The 13386-nt window shown below is 31.5% G+C and overlaps 1 protein-coding gene across 8 annotated transcripts; it reads left to right on the forward strand.

Moving 5' to 3' along the window:
• Positions 1-4937: 4937 nt before the first annotated feature.
• On the forward strand, positions 4938-10740 carry LOC7486498 (uncharacterized). 8 transcript variants are annotated; one of them, XM_024588139.2, is made up of 6 exons: positions 4938-5089; positions 5176-5261; positions 6143-6372; positions 7452-7537; positions 7741-9448; positions 9827-10740. In XM_024588139.2, the coding sequence occupies exons 1-6, from the start codon at positions 5054-5056 to the stop codon at positions 10471-10473; spliced, it is 2793 nt and encodes a 930-aa protein (XP_024443907.2). In that variant the 5' UTR covers positions 4938-5053; the 3' UTR covers positions 10474-10740. The 8 variants fall into 8 exon arrangements, with proteins under 8 accessions (XP_024443907.2, XP_024443911.2, XP_006373934.2 ...); XM_024588143.2 differs by having other exon boundaries at positions 8140-9448; XM_006373872.3 differs by having other exon boundaries at positions 5029-5089; positions 6160-6368.
• Positions 10741-13386: the final 2646 nt, after the last annotated feature.

Consider the following 13386-nt stretch of genomic DNA (forward strand, 5'->3'; position numbering starts at 1 on the left):
TCATCAATTTGAATCTCTAAATTATCTTGAGTACCATGACTCTTCATTTCAACATCATTAGGAATTTCTTCTTCATCACTTTCATCTTCTTTAGCATTTTTTCTTCGTGTTGCACTATCAATAGCACCAAGCAAATCAAAGTTTGAATGTTTTTCTCCCTTGGTTATCCAATCATCATCTGATGAAAGATCATCTACTACACAAAAATCATCAGCTTGCTTTTTGACTTGGTTATTATTCAATTTCAGATTGCACATTACAAATACCAAGTCATTTATTTTTCTCTGGTGCCAACATTTTCTTTGTTTTGTATGAACCTAAATAAATAATTCAAATTTATAAGGTTTTTATCAAATATTTCAACATTTAAACTAATAAAATGAAAAAACTCACCATTTCAAATGCACTCCAGTTATGCTCACATCTAGATAAAGTACAAGTCAAGCTTAGAACTCGGATTGCAAACCTTTATAATTCTAAACATTCATCCCCATAAGAATCCCACCATTGAGCTGAAGTTTTTTTTTTTTTACCTCTTGCTGTCTTGGCAGCCTCAATGCCAAACAACCCTTTTGTATCTTTGAATGATTCAAGTTGTAAGTCAATTTTGCATATTTCAATTGCATTAGGCACCATCCTTTCTAAACATTGATATAATCCAATTTTAATGTTGGCATTAACCTTAAAATTGAGATTATAATGATAACGAGGATTCAAATAATAAGCTGTTGTATGTAAAGGTCTGTGGGGTTGAAGTTCTTATCTCGCATCAACAATATTCCATATAGATATATAACTATATAAAAACAAACAATAAAAATATCATTACAATCTAGGAATATCTCAATTGGAAGTATCTCTAAAGACATTCATATTAATAGATGACAACATTTGAAATAAACAATTAGCAAGATGTATGCTTTTTTTTTTTTCACATAATCAAAATTCACTTGTATCTTCTCTTTTGCTTCATCCATTACTTTATATATAAAACTCATAGTAGGTTTCTCACTGAATCAACTAATCGAAGAACTTTAATTAGAGGATATGTTGTCTTACTACATATGGTGACATCATGCCAAAACTTGCTATCCAAAACACAATTTTAAATTTATTTCCCTTCTTCTATTCTTGCAAACTTACATGAACTTCACTGTTTGGAAGTAAATATAGTCATCAGCTGCATTTTATGATCATTCAAACATCCTAGAGTCAAATATGTAGTAGCAAACCGAGTGGCAGCAGGCCTAATCAAATCCCTTCCTTTCGTAAAATGCCTTAGCATGGAAATAAGAATAGTTCTTAAATAAATATATGAGGTGATTCTCCTCCCCTTAGAAATAGTTACTTGATGAACCTCTAACTTCTTCTCAAAATCTTCCAATCTCAAGTCAATACAACGGGTAGCACATGGTGTCCAAAACAAACTCTTTCTTTTTTCCATCAATAATTGTCCTGCTGCCTTATAATTTGCAGCATTATCGATGACTACTTAGACAACATTTTCCTCTCCAATCCTCTCCACAATGGCATCTAACATCTCAAATACCTTATCAGCAGTTTTGGACATATTAGAAGTATCCACCGATGACAAAAAAAAATTGCCCCTTTAGGACTATTAACGAAAAAGTTACAAATACAACGTCTTTTTTTATTTGTCCATCCATCAGACATTATTGAACAACCTATTTTTTTTTCCATTCTAGCTTGTACTCCTCAAGCAATTTCATTGTTTGATCCACTTCTTGCTTCAAATACTTCTCTCTAATATCATGGTAGGATGGAGGCTTGAAACCTGGCCCATACTTTGTAATCAATTCAAGTGCCTTAAGAAACTCAGGGTTTTTTACACAATTAAATGGAATTGCACTAGTGTAAAAAAAAACCTTGCAATTTGTCGACATGTTTCTTCTCTAATATCCTTTTTTAGCAATTGATTTAGGGTTGTTTGTGTACTTCCACTCCCACTAGCTGCTCTCTTTTCTTTGTCCTTAGAGCTAATTTCTTTTATTTCATCATCATCATTTTCACTATATTGATGAGCCTTTCTTTTCTTTTCAGTTGCTTCTAGATTTTTCACCAAAACACCCAAAATCATCTGCTTAACATTTTCTGGTACTTGCTGACATGTCTCAACATCCTTACGAGTGCAAGTTAAATGCTGTTTAAAATGAAAAATACCTCCAATGATAATTTTTTGACAATACTTGCATTGAACTTTTCTAGAATTCTTATCAATATCTATACCATGTTCCCATCCCGCATCAAGTCTATTACCATAAAAAAAAATTTCTAGATGCCATAAGTTCAATAATTCAAGAATCAACTCAAATCAGCCCTGTAATCAATCCAAACATTTTATGATTGTAATTAAATTTTTGTTAAAAAAAAGTACCATAATAGATGTGTTAGAGCAATAATGCAACCAGTAATGGGGACATTCGTAAGGTTAAAACAAATAAACTTTAAATCACAAAGAATCATGACTAGTAATATAAAACAATAGTGACAAAAAATTAGCCAAGATTGTTCTCTGTGATTCATGCAGCCAATATTATCCAAAACCTTATCAGCAGTTCGAAGACAATTATAAAAATTGTAGTGACACTATCATCATCTAGACGTTTATACTAATATGTATTTTCCAACATCTTTTTATTCCTTTTCTGCATGTGCATGCACTATTAGCATCTAGTATACCAATTTCCAAAATCACCTCTTTCTTTATGAAAATATTGCAAACAAGCATCCATCCATGTTTTTGAATTTTATTTAAGAAATACACAAAAAGCTTAAAAGAAACTCCGCAGTGAAATGCTCTCCTGTGACAAATTCATGTTTGGAATTTTAATTTTGAGAGAGCTAAAAAGAACAACGTAAAGTTCACAACCCACATATCAGCCCATAACATAAAATAATAATAATAAAAACCCCATAAAATCTTCCAAATTTCTTCCCGATTTGAATAATTTCATGTAGCATACATTTTTTCTTATCACAGTCTACTTATGGTCTATCAAAATTTAAACTTTCATCACCTCTAAATCATTCGCAAACCAAACCGATATTAAGCACAATAATTTATCAAGAAATTAATTAAATTTAGTTCAACTAATCAACATATAACAATAAAAAGGTTACATCTTTTTCCAAAACTTTCTCAACAACCAAACAAAATGACATTATAAATGGAACAACTTACGGTGTAGACTGTAGAGGAAGCCATTGACGATGGAAAAAAAGAAGACCGCTGTTGATTAAGGCTGAAGAGTAAGTCGTTGTTGAAGACTAAAGAGGAAAGCGTTGTTGATGAAGAGTGAACAGTCTAAAGACTGAAGAGCGCTGTTGATGAAGAGTGAATAGTCTGAAGACTGAAAAGTGTTGCCGCTGTTGATGAAGAGAAAGCCGTGAGCCGTTGATGATGGGGAAAAAAGGAGAGCGTTGTCGCTGTTGATGAAGAGGAAGTCTTGAGGTGTGAGGGCGTGAGCTGTTAATAGAGAAAGAGATTAGATTTAGGGATTTAGAATTTTAGGGATTTAGATTTTGTTCTCTGAGTATGTATCAGCAGCTGATACAAAGATGAAAGAATGCACAATAGCCAATAGCCAATAGCCGCTGGAGCCTGGAGGAAACAGTAACAACAGTTTATGTTTTCTGCTGAAATCGTTAAAACGGTCCTAAAATCATGTTTTTACACGATTTCACCTGATTTTAACGATTTCACTCAATTTCAATTTGATTTCACTAATTTTCTAGTTCTTAGAACGATTTTGCACATTAAGCATATATTAACTTATAAAATCATATAATTTTACCAGTTAAATCGTAATTTTTTCAATGTGCTGTTTAACCTCTCTTGAAAAGGACGAGCAAGCCAATACGAAGATATCTCTTGTGCCGAAGCCAAACCAAAACAATTGATATTTCGGCCATGTTTGTTTCCCGGAAAGTAGTTTCCGGGAAAACACTTTCCAAACTTTCCTGTGTTTGTTTGCCATTAGGAAAGGTGGTCAACAGAAAACACTTTCCGGTCAAAGAAAAACACTTTCCGGTCAACGGAAAACACTTTCCAGTCAAAGTAAAATTTGACTTAGTTTTCAGGAAAGTGTTTTCCCTTTTGGCTGTGTTTGTTTTCCGGAAAGTGGTTTCCGAAAAACTATTTTCCAAACTTTCATGTGTTTGTTTGCCATTAGGAAAGTTGGTCAACGGAAAACACTTTCCAGTAAAAAGAAAATTTGGCTTGGTTTTTAGGAAAGTGTTTTCCTGGAAAATTTGGGCGGAAAACACTTTCCAAAAGTTGTGAAAAATTTAGAAATGTCATTATTTGCTGATTATATCAAATTTGATCCTCAAACTTTTGATTGCTATATATATTTTGTTTTGAATATTTATTTTTTAATTTCATCTCTTAAAATTTAATTTTTATATTAACTTTGGTCCTTATTTTTATAATTGATATTTGCTTTTTTCTTATCATTTTTTTATTGAAATTTTTTATCTATCAAATTTGGTCCTCATTCTTTTGATTGCTACTTATTTTATTTGAAATAATTTATGAAATGTTAATTATTATTATTTTAATTTCTTCATCTTTTAATTTTTTAATTTTTCATTTGCTCTTTATTATTTTGATTATTATTTATTTTATCTGAGATAATTTATGAAATTATATTTTTTTTCAATTTCATTCTCATTCAACTTTTTAATTTATAAAATTTGTTCTTCATTATTTTAATAAACATGAAAAAAATAAAACATTAATAAGTTATTTTCCAGCCAATTTCCATAACATAACCAAATACTGGAAAATATTTTCCAACTTATTTTTCATTACACTACTAAATATCAAAAAATACTTTTTTAAAATTTATTTTTCCCGAAATTCACTTTAAAAAAAAAAATTATTTTTTAGCAAACAAACGGGTTGTTTTTTTTTAGCAACTTTGTGAAGTAAAGGAAAGAGAGCGAGATGGCGGGGAACCAAATATAGAATCCGATTAAAAAGGTTCCAATTTTTAAGACCATGAAATTCCATGCCGATTTCCATGTTTGAATGTTTTGCCATTGCCTTCTTTTCTCTGTCTTTAAGGTACACAAATTTTCCTTTTTCCTTTTTTTCTCTCTCTCTCTGATTCATTAAAGCCAACATAAATACACGATTTTTCCAATTTTCAGCTTCTATCGTACCCCGCTTATTCTCTCTCCATAGCTAATAACAAATGCATGGGTTTCGTTTCAAAGTTTAAGTTCTCCTTCCAAAGGTAAGACACTACCGATTTCCGTATCCATTTTTTTCAGGTCTTCATCAACATTTTCTTTCATTTGAAGATATTAATCATCGTTGCTTTCGAAGAAACTGTCTGAAATTTGTCTCGGGCGTAAAAAAAACGCGTAGGACCATTTATGTGTTTTAGCTTTCAGTAAAGTTATTCAGCAACGCTTTGTGTTATGCTGTTATTGTGGTTTAGTACTTCAGTGTATTTTTATTTTTAAATTCAAAACCTTGAATATTAGGAATCTGATTTTGTGAAATGGTGGAAAAAGATCCATATAACCTGCCTCAACTGGTGTGGAATTGTGTATTTGTTGTGAACCCTAAAATATAATTAGAATATTAGGAATCTGATTTTATGAAACGGTGGAAAAAGACCCATATAACCTGCCCCATCTGGTGTGGAATTGAGTATTTGTTGTGAACCCTAAAATATAATTAGAATAGTTAATTTCTTTTCCTTCTAACTTTCAATTCCAGTTGTGGAATTTAAATTCATTGAGGGTTAATGTGCACCCCATTCCTTTATATATTGAGCTATGCATCATTAATTTAACCCATTTTTAAACAATCTTTGGAAATTGTAAATCTCTCCACTTTTCTCAAAGAAAAGGAAAAAGGAAAAAAAGAAAGAAAAAGATCTCCACTTATTGTTAGGAGCTTTGGGTGGAGAGATTTGAACAGTTGAACTGAACCCGGGCAACATATTGCTTTAAACCTTTAAAATTGAAGGCTTTCATAAATTTCTTAGAAGTTATTTAACTTTTCTTGAGAGATCCAAGGTTTGTTAAATCAAGTGAATTATACGTTGAGTTTGAGGACCTTGTTTGTAGGGTGATTTGATATTTACATGTAATTAACTCAGACCAGGTTTGATGAGCTTGTAGTTATTTATCATCCAAGCCAAGCTGGTCCAAAGGAAGAAACTTGTGACCTATGGGAAAGAACTTGGAGCACCATTCTTCAAGTGTTTCTATTGAGAATAATCATCCAGGATGCATGTGGAGCATACTTCATGTACTCAAGTACCATCATTGGCGATATATTAAGAAAAAGCTTCACCACAAGAGTGGTGGTAACAGGAAACATGCCAAGTGTACGTAAGAGAGCCTTTTCATTTAAAATGAATTTCTTCCCCGTTATTGTTCTCATCCAATATTAATGTAATTTACCTTCTTTTGAAAAGGATGTTAAGAGAAATGTGTCTATTGTATCGAATGTTTACTGCTGGTGGATATTGTAGTAGATGGATTTTCTGGACTTGAGTCAACAAAACAGCCTTTAATTATCTTAAGGTAGCTGGTCATACACTTGGATAATGCATTGGTTTTATGGGATACACTTATGCACAATGCATTGTTTTTACAGTTAAAGTATTATTATGGTTCACATTTTACAATCCAGAGTATTCTTATAGCTGAATGGTGACAATTTACCTGCAATTACTTCCATACAGACAGATTTTTAGAAGTTGGCTCCCAAACTTTAGAAAAATACCCTTTTAAATCCTCTATTACTCTTAAATATTGATGTGGTATCATCTCTTAGGCTAGCCATTATCTTTGATAAAAATCAAGAATAGACCAGTTTCCTCAATTTCTAATAGATAAGGTGTCTTTTTCTTGTCTGGTCATGTTAGGATACCTCAAACACCAGAAAAAGGCATAAAACTGGACACTGCAACTAGTATATCTGAACCATGAACCTTTTCATCTTTCCAATCAAAAGATGTCTTTGAAAAAAACCCAGAGGATCTCAGAAATGGGGGAGGGAAGAAAGAAAAAACTTACTTAGGATTCATAATTAAGTTGACAATCATATTAGAACTTTCGATCTCTATCTACAGATCTTAACATTATTTTCTTATTTTGATACTATCAGATGCAAACATTTTGCAGTTGAAGCTAGAATTGGATTCTAGCAAGTGTCCTTCTTGAAAGCAAATATATCCTTGAAAATAGTATTAACCAGTTGGGATGGGGGGGTACCTTTGGCTGCTGTGCCTTGGTTTATTAGACTATGAGAGTTGAAAAGTGGATTGTGTTTTATGCCATCTTTACATGCACAATGTCATAGTTGAACCAGCATATATGAATCTTCAACTGCTGGTTCTTGTTCATGATATAATGAGATGTAAGATAAATTCCTAATGTGCTAATAAACATTTTCTCCTTTGCAGGGGATGGAAATCCAGGAAATATTTTAACTGATTCTAAGGTTGGTGGAACCCCTCAGAGCAACAACACTGGAAATCACCATTCAACAGTAAGTTATTTGTGAGATATCTTATTGCACTTTTCTATTAATGATAATCCTATTACTTTGTGTCCTGTTAAGTATAGATTCAAAGTGCATCACAAAGTAATATGTCGAACAAGAACCAGGGAGAGCTTGCGTGCACACATAAAAACCTATCTATATATGTGCAAGGTTTATAAATACAAGGTTTCTGATATGAAGATTATCAGGTTATTGATAAGAAGACACAATTCACTTCAGCCACCAAAGCTTCTGTCAAATCTCGAATAAAATCTAGAATTTCTGATGAGCTTTCCAAAAGGAAGGGCCGACATTGCCGAAGCTCAACTTACCCTATAAGATCACCCATGATGCAAACTGATTCCTTTCGCCATACAGAACTGTCAGATGAGGATCTCGTTTCTGATATAAGATTAAGTGATGGGTGTCTCACAATTGCTGAAGAACCAACCTCTTCCACCACCAAATTACTGGATCCATCGGTACCAACATCCTTGGAGGATTACAATCGTGAAGATTGTGGCCCCATGCTCACTAGTAATCACCTTGGACATAACCAGGTTGATATGACTGAAAAGGAACTAATTGAGAATCACTCTCTTCTTCAGGAAAATTCAAATGATAAAAGGCAGAAATCAGTACATGTAAAGGGTCTCAGCACGGATGCTTCAGCCCAACAATCAAAAGAGATTTTGGATGCACTAGATATGATCAACATAGACAAGGATATTTTAAAAATCTTTTTACAAGATTTGACGAATCCTTTGGCTCATTACATGCACCATCACTATACATTCACCACTAAAATGGGATATTCTGTCTCATTTCCTTTACCGGGTTCATCATATGGAATAGGTTCTGGAGCAAGAACAGGCAAGCAGAAGCAGGAGGGCCTGGAGAAGTTGCAAGCAGGTAGCCATACACAAAAGTCTGTTGAGCCCAAGTATAGAGAATATATACGTTCAAAGTCAATGCCATCAATAGCTGCTGCAAATTCCGCTTTGGGTTCATCCCACCGAATTAAGAATCATGCCCAGAATCAAGTGGTTGTTAAGCATTTCAAGAATCTCAAGCAAAAAATAAGGCATGCTATTAAAGAGAGCAAAAATGAGAAACATAGAATAACCATGGATGCAATCCTTCACAAGATTCCTCATGGCCACAGGTTTTCCAAGAACTTGGAAAGGATTGGTGTTGATAATATGATGGATCATTTCATGAGTAGAGATGGTAAAGACAGTCCCAAAAGTAGCTATGATTATGATCACTCTCTTCCTTCTACCAGCAATAGTGAATTATACTGCATCAGCAGAACAGTATCATTCAGCGAATCACTGGACAGATATTGCCAGTTGTATGATTCTAGCTTTAACAAAGAAGCAAAACAACATTTCCCTGAGACATTAAAGATGAAAGCAGAAGATGGGGTTTCATTTCAAATGGGCGCCGCAAAATCCATGAGAAGGATTTTTTCCTTGCCAGACCTCAAATCTTTTCCCTATTGCTGTGAGGATTCTTCTGGTTCCTTCCCAGTAAGTCAAGTTAGAACCATGACGGATGACACTTTGAGCACAAGAGGTAATTTCTGTGAACAAAACAGTCTCAGTCATCCTACAGCTTCCGAGCAATTCTTGGGAGTAGACACTAAAAATCATGTAAGAGGGAATAATGTGGAGAGTGAATCAGATTCAGTTATTGGTGATGAATTGGGTACGATATTGGTTTCAAATGTTGAGACACATGCCAACTGCACTTTAGTTAGTGATGACTTGAGCAACTTGATGACAGTGGATAAGCAGGATATTCTTTCCCCAACTGAAACTATTACTGAAGTGGTAGAACTGACTACTCTGCCTGTGCCTGACTCTAAACTTCAGGATGAGACAACCAGGCATGCAAACATTTTTGTTGCAGAAGGTATACTTGTCAAATTGCCAATGGTTTTCTTTCCTTGCCAACGGTTTTATTTATTTATTTATTTTTATTTTAACTCAATACAACATTGTAGCATGCATTGAAGTTCATGTATGTTCTCACCCGGTGTGTAGATATGCTTGTCAATTGGTTTCAAACTTTGATGTGGTCATTAATTTTTAACACAGAAGATAGCGTACTTAAAGTCAGGGTGTATAAACTTGTCAAATAGTGTATACAAGAAGGTAGCATAATTTATTATATTCAGATATGTGTTGAAATTTAAGTCTCCTTGGTTTGCAAAAAAAATGATTTCCCCTGCTCACTATTATTTTGTTAATTGAGTTGGTGTTTCATGAATAATGTTTTATATGGAGGCAGATCTTAATTATTCGAAGAACAATCTAGCAGAATGCAGCATGGATACACTTACAATGACAGTGACCGAGGTTGGAATTGAGAAAATAGATTTTTTAAGCAACATCTTGAATAATGATAGTCATCCATTCCAAGTTGATGCCAAAGACAAAGCCGAATTTGATTATGTCAAGGACGTACTGACGTTGTCTGGTTTCACTGGGAATGAGTTGCTTGGAACATGGAATTCTGATGACCAACCAGTACATCATTCCATTTTTGAAGAAGCAGAAGGTTGTATGCTCCTAGATCCTGAGTGCTGTGGAAATGAAGGTGGCAACTGTCATCACCTGCTATTGTTTGATCTAATCAATGAGGTACTAATGGAGATTTATGCAAACTCGTACACTTATTATCCAGTGCCGTTGTCTTCTCTTTCGCATGTCCGTCCAATGCCTGTAGGACGCCACGTCCTAGAGGAGGTCTGGACAAATATAAGCTGGTATTTAAGCTCAACTACTGAGGGTGACCACTCATTAGATCATGCTTTAAGTAGAGATTTAGCGAAGCGTGATGGTTGGATGAATCTGCAATATGATACAGAATGTGCGGGGCTTGAATTGGAGGACTTGATTTTTGAAGATCTTTTGGAGGAAATTCTTTGCGCTTGATTTTATGGCTGAATCATTTTGGTTCTTGCAGCGCTGTACGCCTTTTATCATTGCATATACAGGAAATTTTTATCAAATATTCCTGTGAACATCACGAGTAAAAAACATGGATAGGAAAAAATAGGGAATAATAATAATAAAAGAGTTTAGGTTATACTATTTCACTACTGTGAGGCCTGCCCTTTCAGCGGGTGGTCGGTTATCATCTTTTATTTATTTTTAATTTTTTAATTAACTTTTTAATATTAAATTCTCAAATTAGATAAATCCATTATCTATATTAATTTCATAATGAATTCTATATATCATCAAAGTCAAAGTAATTGTAAACAAATAGTTATATGCTTGCACGTTTTTTTTTAAATATAATTTTATGACTTCCTTTAAGCAATATTATATAGCAATGCTACAGTATCTATAATGATTCGTTTTTCAAAGTCTATATTTTAAATAAACAAATCTTTTACGGTATTAATATTTTTTACCGTGTTCTTATTGAAATATCCTGCTAATTAATATAATTATTTTTAGTTGTATTATTTTCATTGTATTATTTATATGGTATATACTACCAAAAATGGTTTTTATGGACGGGACCATTTTTTCTGCTAATTAGCAATAAAAGTTAGAGTTCATTTGGAAGTATGATGTATAGTTTAAATAGTATTTGTTTTAATCACAATTTTAAAAGTATTTGAATAATTAATTGTTAATTTATATATCATGTAGTTAATTGGTTGGTTGTACGTGGCATTGATTTTGTTTATGTAAACATGTTTGATTTTTAATAAAAATTTTATTGTCTTTAATATTCATCAAATATTTTATTAATAAATTTAATATTTAATTAATGAATATAGAGTAAAGATGTTGAGACAAAAATGCTTTGCAAAAAATAAATTATAAAATTGTTATAATTATGAGATTTATATTGCATCAATGTTCTTGGTCAATAGTCTATTAAAACTGGAAATTAATTAGAATAGTTGAGACTAATGTATATTATGTTATTTTTTTTATAAAAAAAATAGTTATTCTCATAAGATGAGGTATGAGAGGTACCTAAAACTAATATGTTGATGCTTATCAAATAATATGTATATTAAACTGACTCACATAAAAATTTGATATGGAGAGATCACATGTGTCTACAGAAAGGCACATGTGATGTTATATAAGTAATCCTTAAATTTGATATCATTAAGTTATTTTATATAGAAACCATTATGTTTTGATCTTGTTATATGTTCTAATCAGTCATACCAAATAGACAAATATTTAGTATAACATTAGCACTCAATTTAGATGTAATATTGAGTATAACATTAACAAATGGATTCATCATCCTAGATGAATTAGAAAAAATAAATATTTCATGTGTTTTCAAATAGTATTGATTGTAAATCATTGAAGAAGATAAAATGAGATTTGAAAAGAATTTCAAATCTTATTTAAGAATAAATGACTATGGTGTTGAGTATAAACTTGATTTGACAAGTAGTAAAAATATTTCATGCTATAATATCTAAATCGAAACATTGTTGATAAATGAATAATAATTACACTGATAAACTAGTCAATAAAATGTTAAATCAAACAATTTATGACTTTTCTAATATTTAAGGATCATAACACATTGCTAGATATTGTACTTGATCTTTAAATATAAATAAATAAATTATTAAATTGATAATAAATTAATTTAATTAATTAATTTAATCCTGTTTTATTTAGAATTATGATTTATATTTATGCTAACTTATTAGATAATCTAATGGGTCACACACACAAGAAACATTGATCATAAATCAAACTGAGATGATTAATCAACTGTAACTTGATTATAAATAGGTTTTAGAAATTGAGGACTAGAATGATGTAATTAAAAAAGATTACAATTCTAGATATAGAAAAAAAAATCAAGTACTTTATTGAATAAATTTCTAGAATTGTCTTAAAATGTGACTCATGGGATAAATTGATATTTTATCATTTATAAGATAATCTAATGGGTCACACACAAAAGAAACATTGATCATAAATCAAATTGAGATGATTAATCAAATGTAACTTGATTATAAATAGGTTTTAGAAATTGAGGACTAGAATGTTGTAATTAAAAAAGATTACAATTCTAGATAAAGAAAAAAAAATCAAGTACTTGATTGAATAAATTTCTAGAATTGTCTTAAAATAATATATGTGATTCATGGGATAAATTGATATTTTATCATTTATAAGGTTTTCAAGTTTCCCTATAAATAGAATGATTTACCTCTTATTTTCTAAATAAAGAGAAAAACTATGTAAGTTACAAAATACTTGAAAACACAAAAGAAAACAAATTAGCACTCAAAGACATAACAATCTCTCTCCTAAAAGGGTTTAAGAGATATTTTTATGATGGTTTGTGTGGATTAATGTTAGAGGTCGGACATTTAGACGGCTTGTGATTTACGATAACCTAGCATTGAAGAAATTATTCAAAGCTAAAAAAAACATCTAATCTTCATGTAATCTTCATATAAAATTTAAACAACTCTAAATATATCTAATGAGACCCTTAGGACTCTTGAAAAATTATTAAATTTATTATTTTCGTTGTGTATATGTATTTTGAAAAACCCGACATCAACACAAACAAAAGTTTTGCATGGATCCTTATTGAAAACTCTCTTGAAATCTTGGTTATAAAAAAGTTATAATTTATAACTTTTTTTAAATGTAGTTTTTCAAACAACAACAATAAAAATTACCACATTGTTAAACATATAATTAGTGATAAAAGCTACAAAAGGATACTATAGTTAATTCCATCACTAACTCAATTTTTTACACTAATTATTGATCGAATTACCAAAGAAAATTAAAAAAAATCCTTCCTCTCAAATTTTCATCTTTATAACACCAAAT

The sequence above is a fragment of the Populus trichocarpa genome, chromosome 16, assembly GCF_000002775.5.
Source record: "Populus trichocarpa isolate Nisqually-1 chromosome 16, P.trichocarpa_v4.1, whole genome shotgun sequence".
NCBI classification, from domain to species: domain Eukaryota; kingdom Viridiplantae; phylum Streptophyta; class Magnoliopsida; order Malpighiales; family Salicaceae; genus Populus; species Populus trichocarpa.

What these genes read in the sequence shown, in the direction of transcription:
- LOC7486498 (XM_024588139.2), top strand. Translation starts at nt 5,054, where the DNA reads ATGTTTTGCCATTGCCTTCTTTTCTCTGTCTTTAAG. An exon ending in TTTAAGTTCTCCTTCCAAAG is followed by an intron (nt 5,262 to 6,142) that starts GTAAGACACTAC and finishes AACTCAGACCAG; the next exon opens with GTTTGATGAGCTTGTAGTTA. An exon ending in AGGAAACATGCCAAGTGTAC is followed by an intron (nt 6,373 to 7,451) that starts GTAAGAGAGCCT and finishes TCTCCTTTGCAG; the next exon opens with GGGATGGAAATCCAGGAAAT.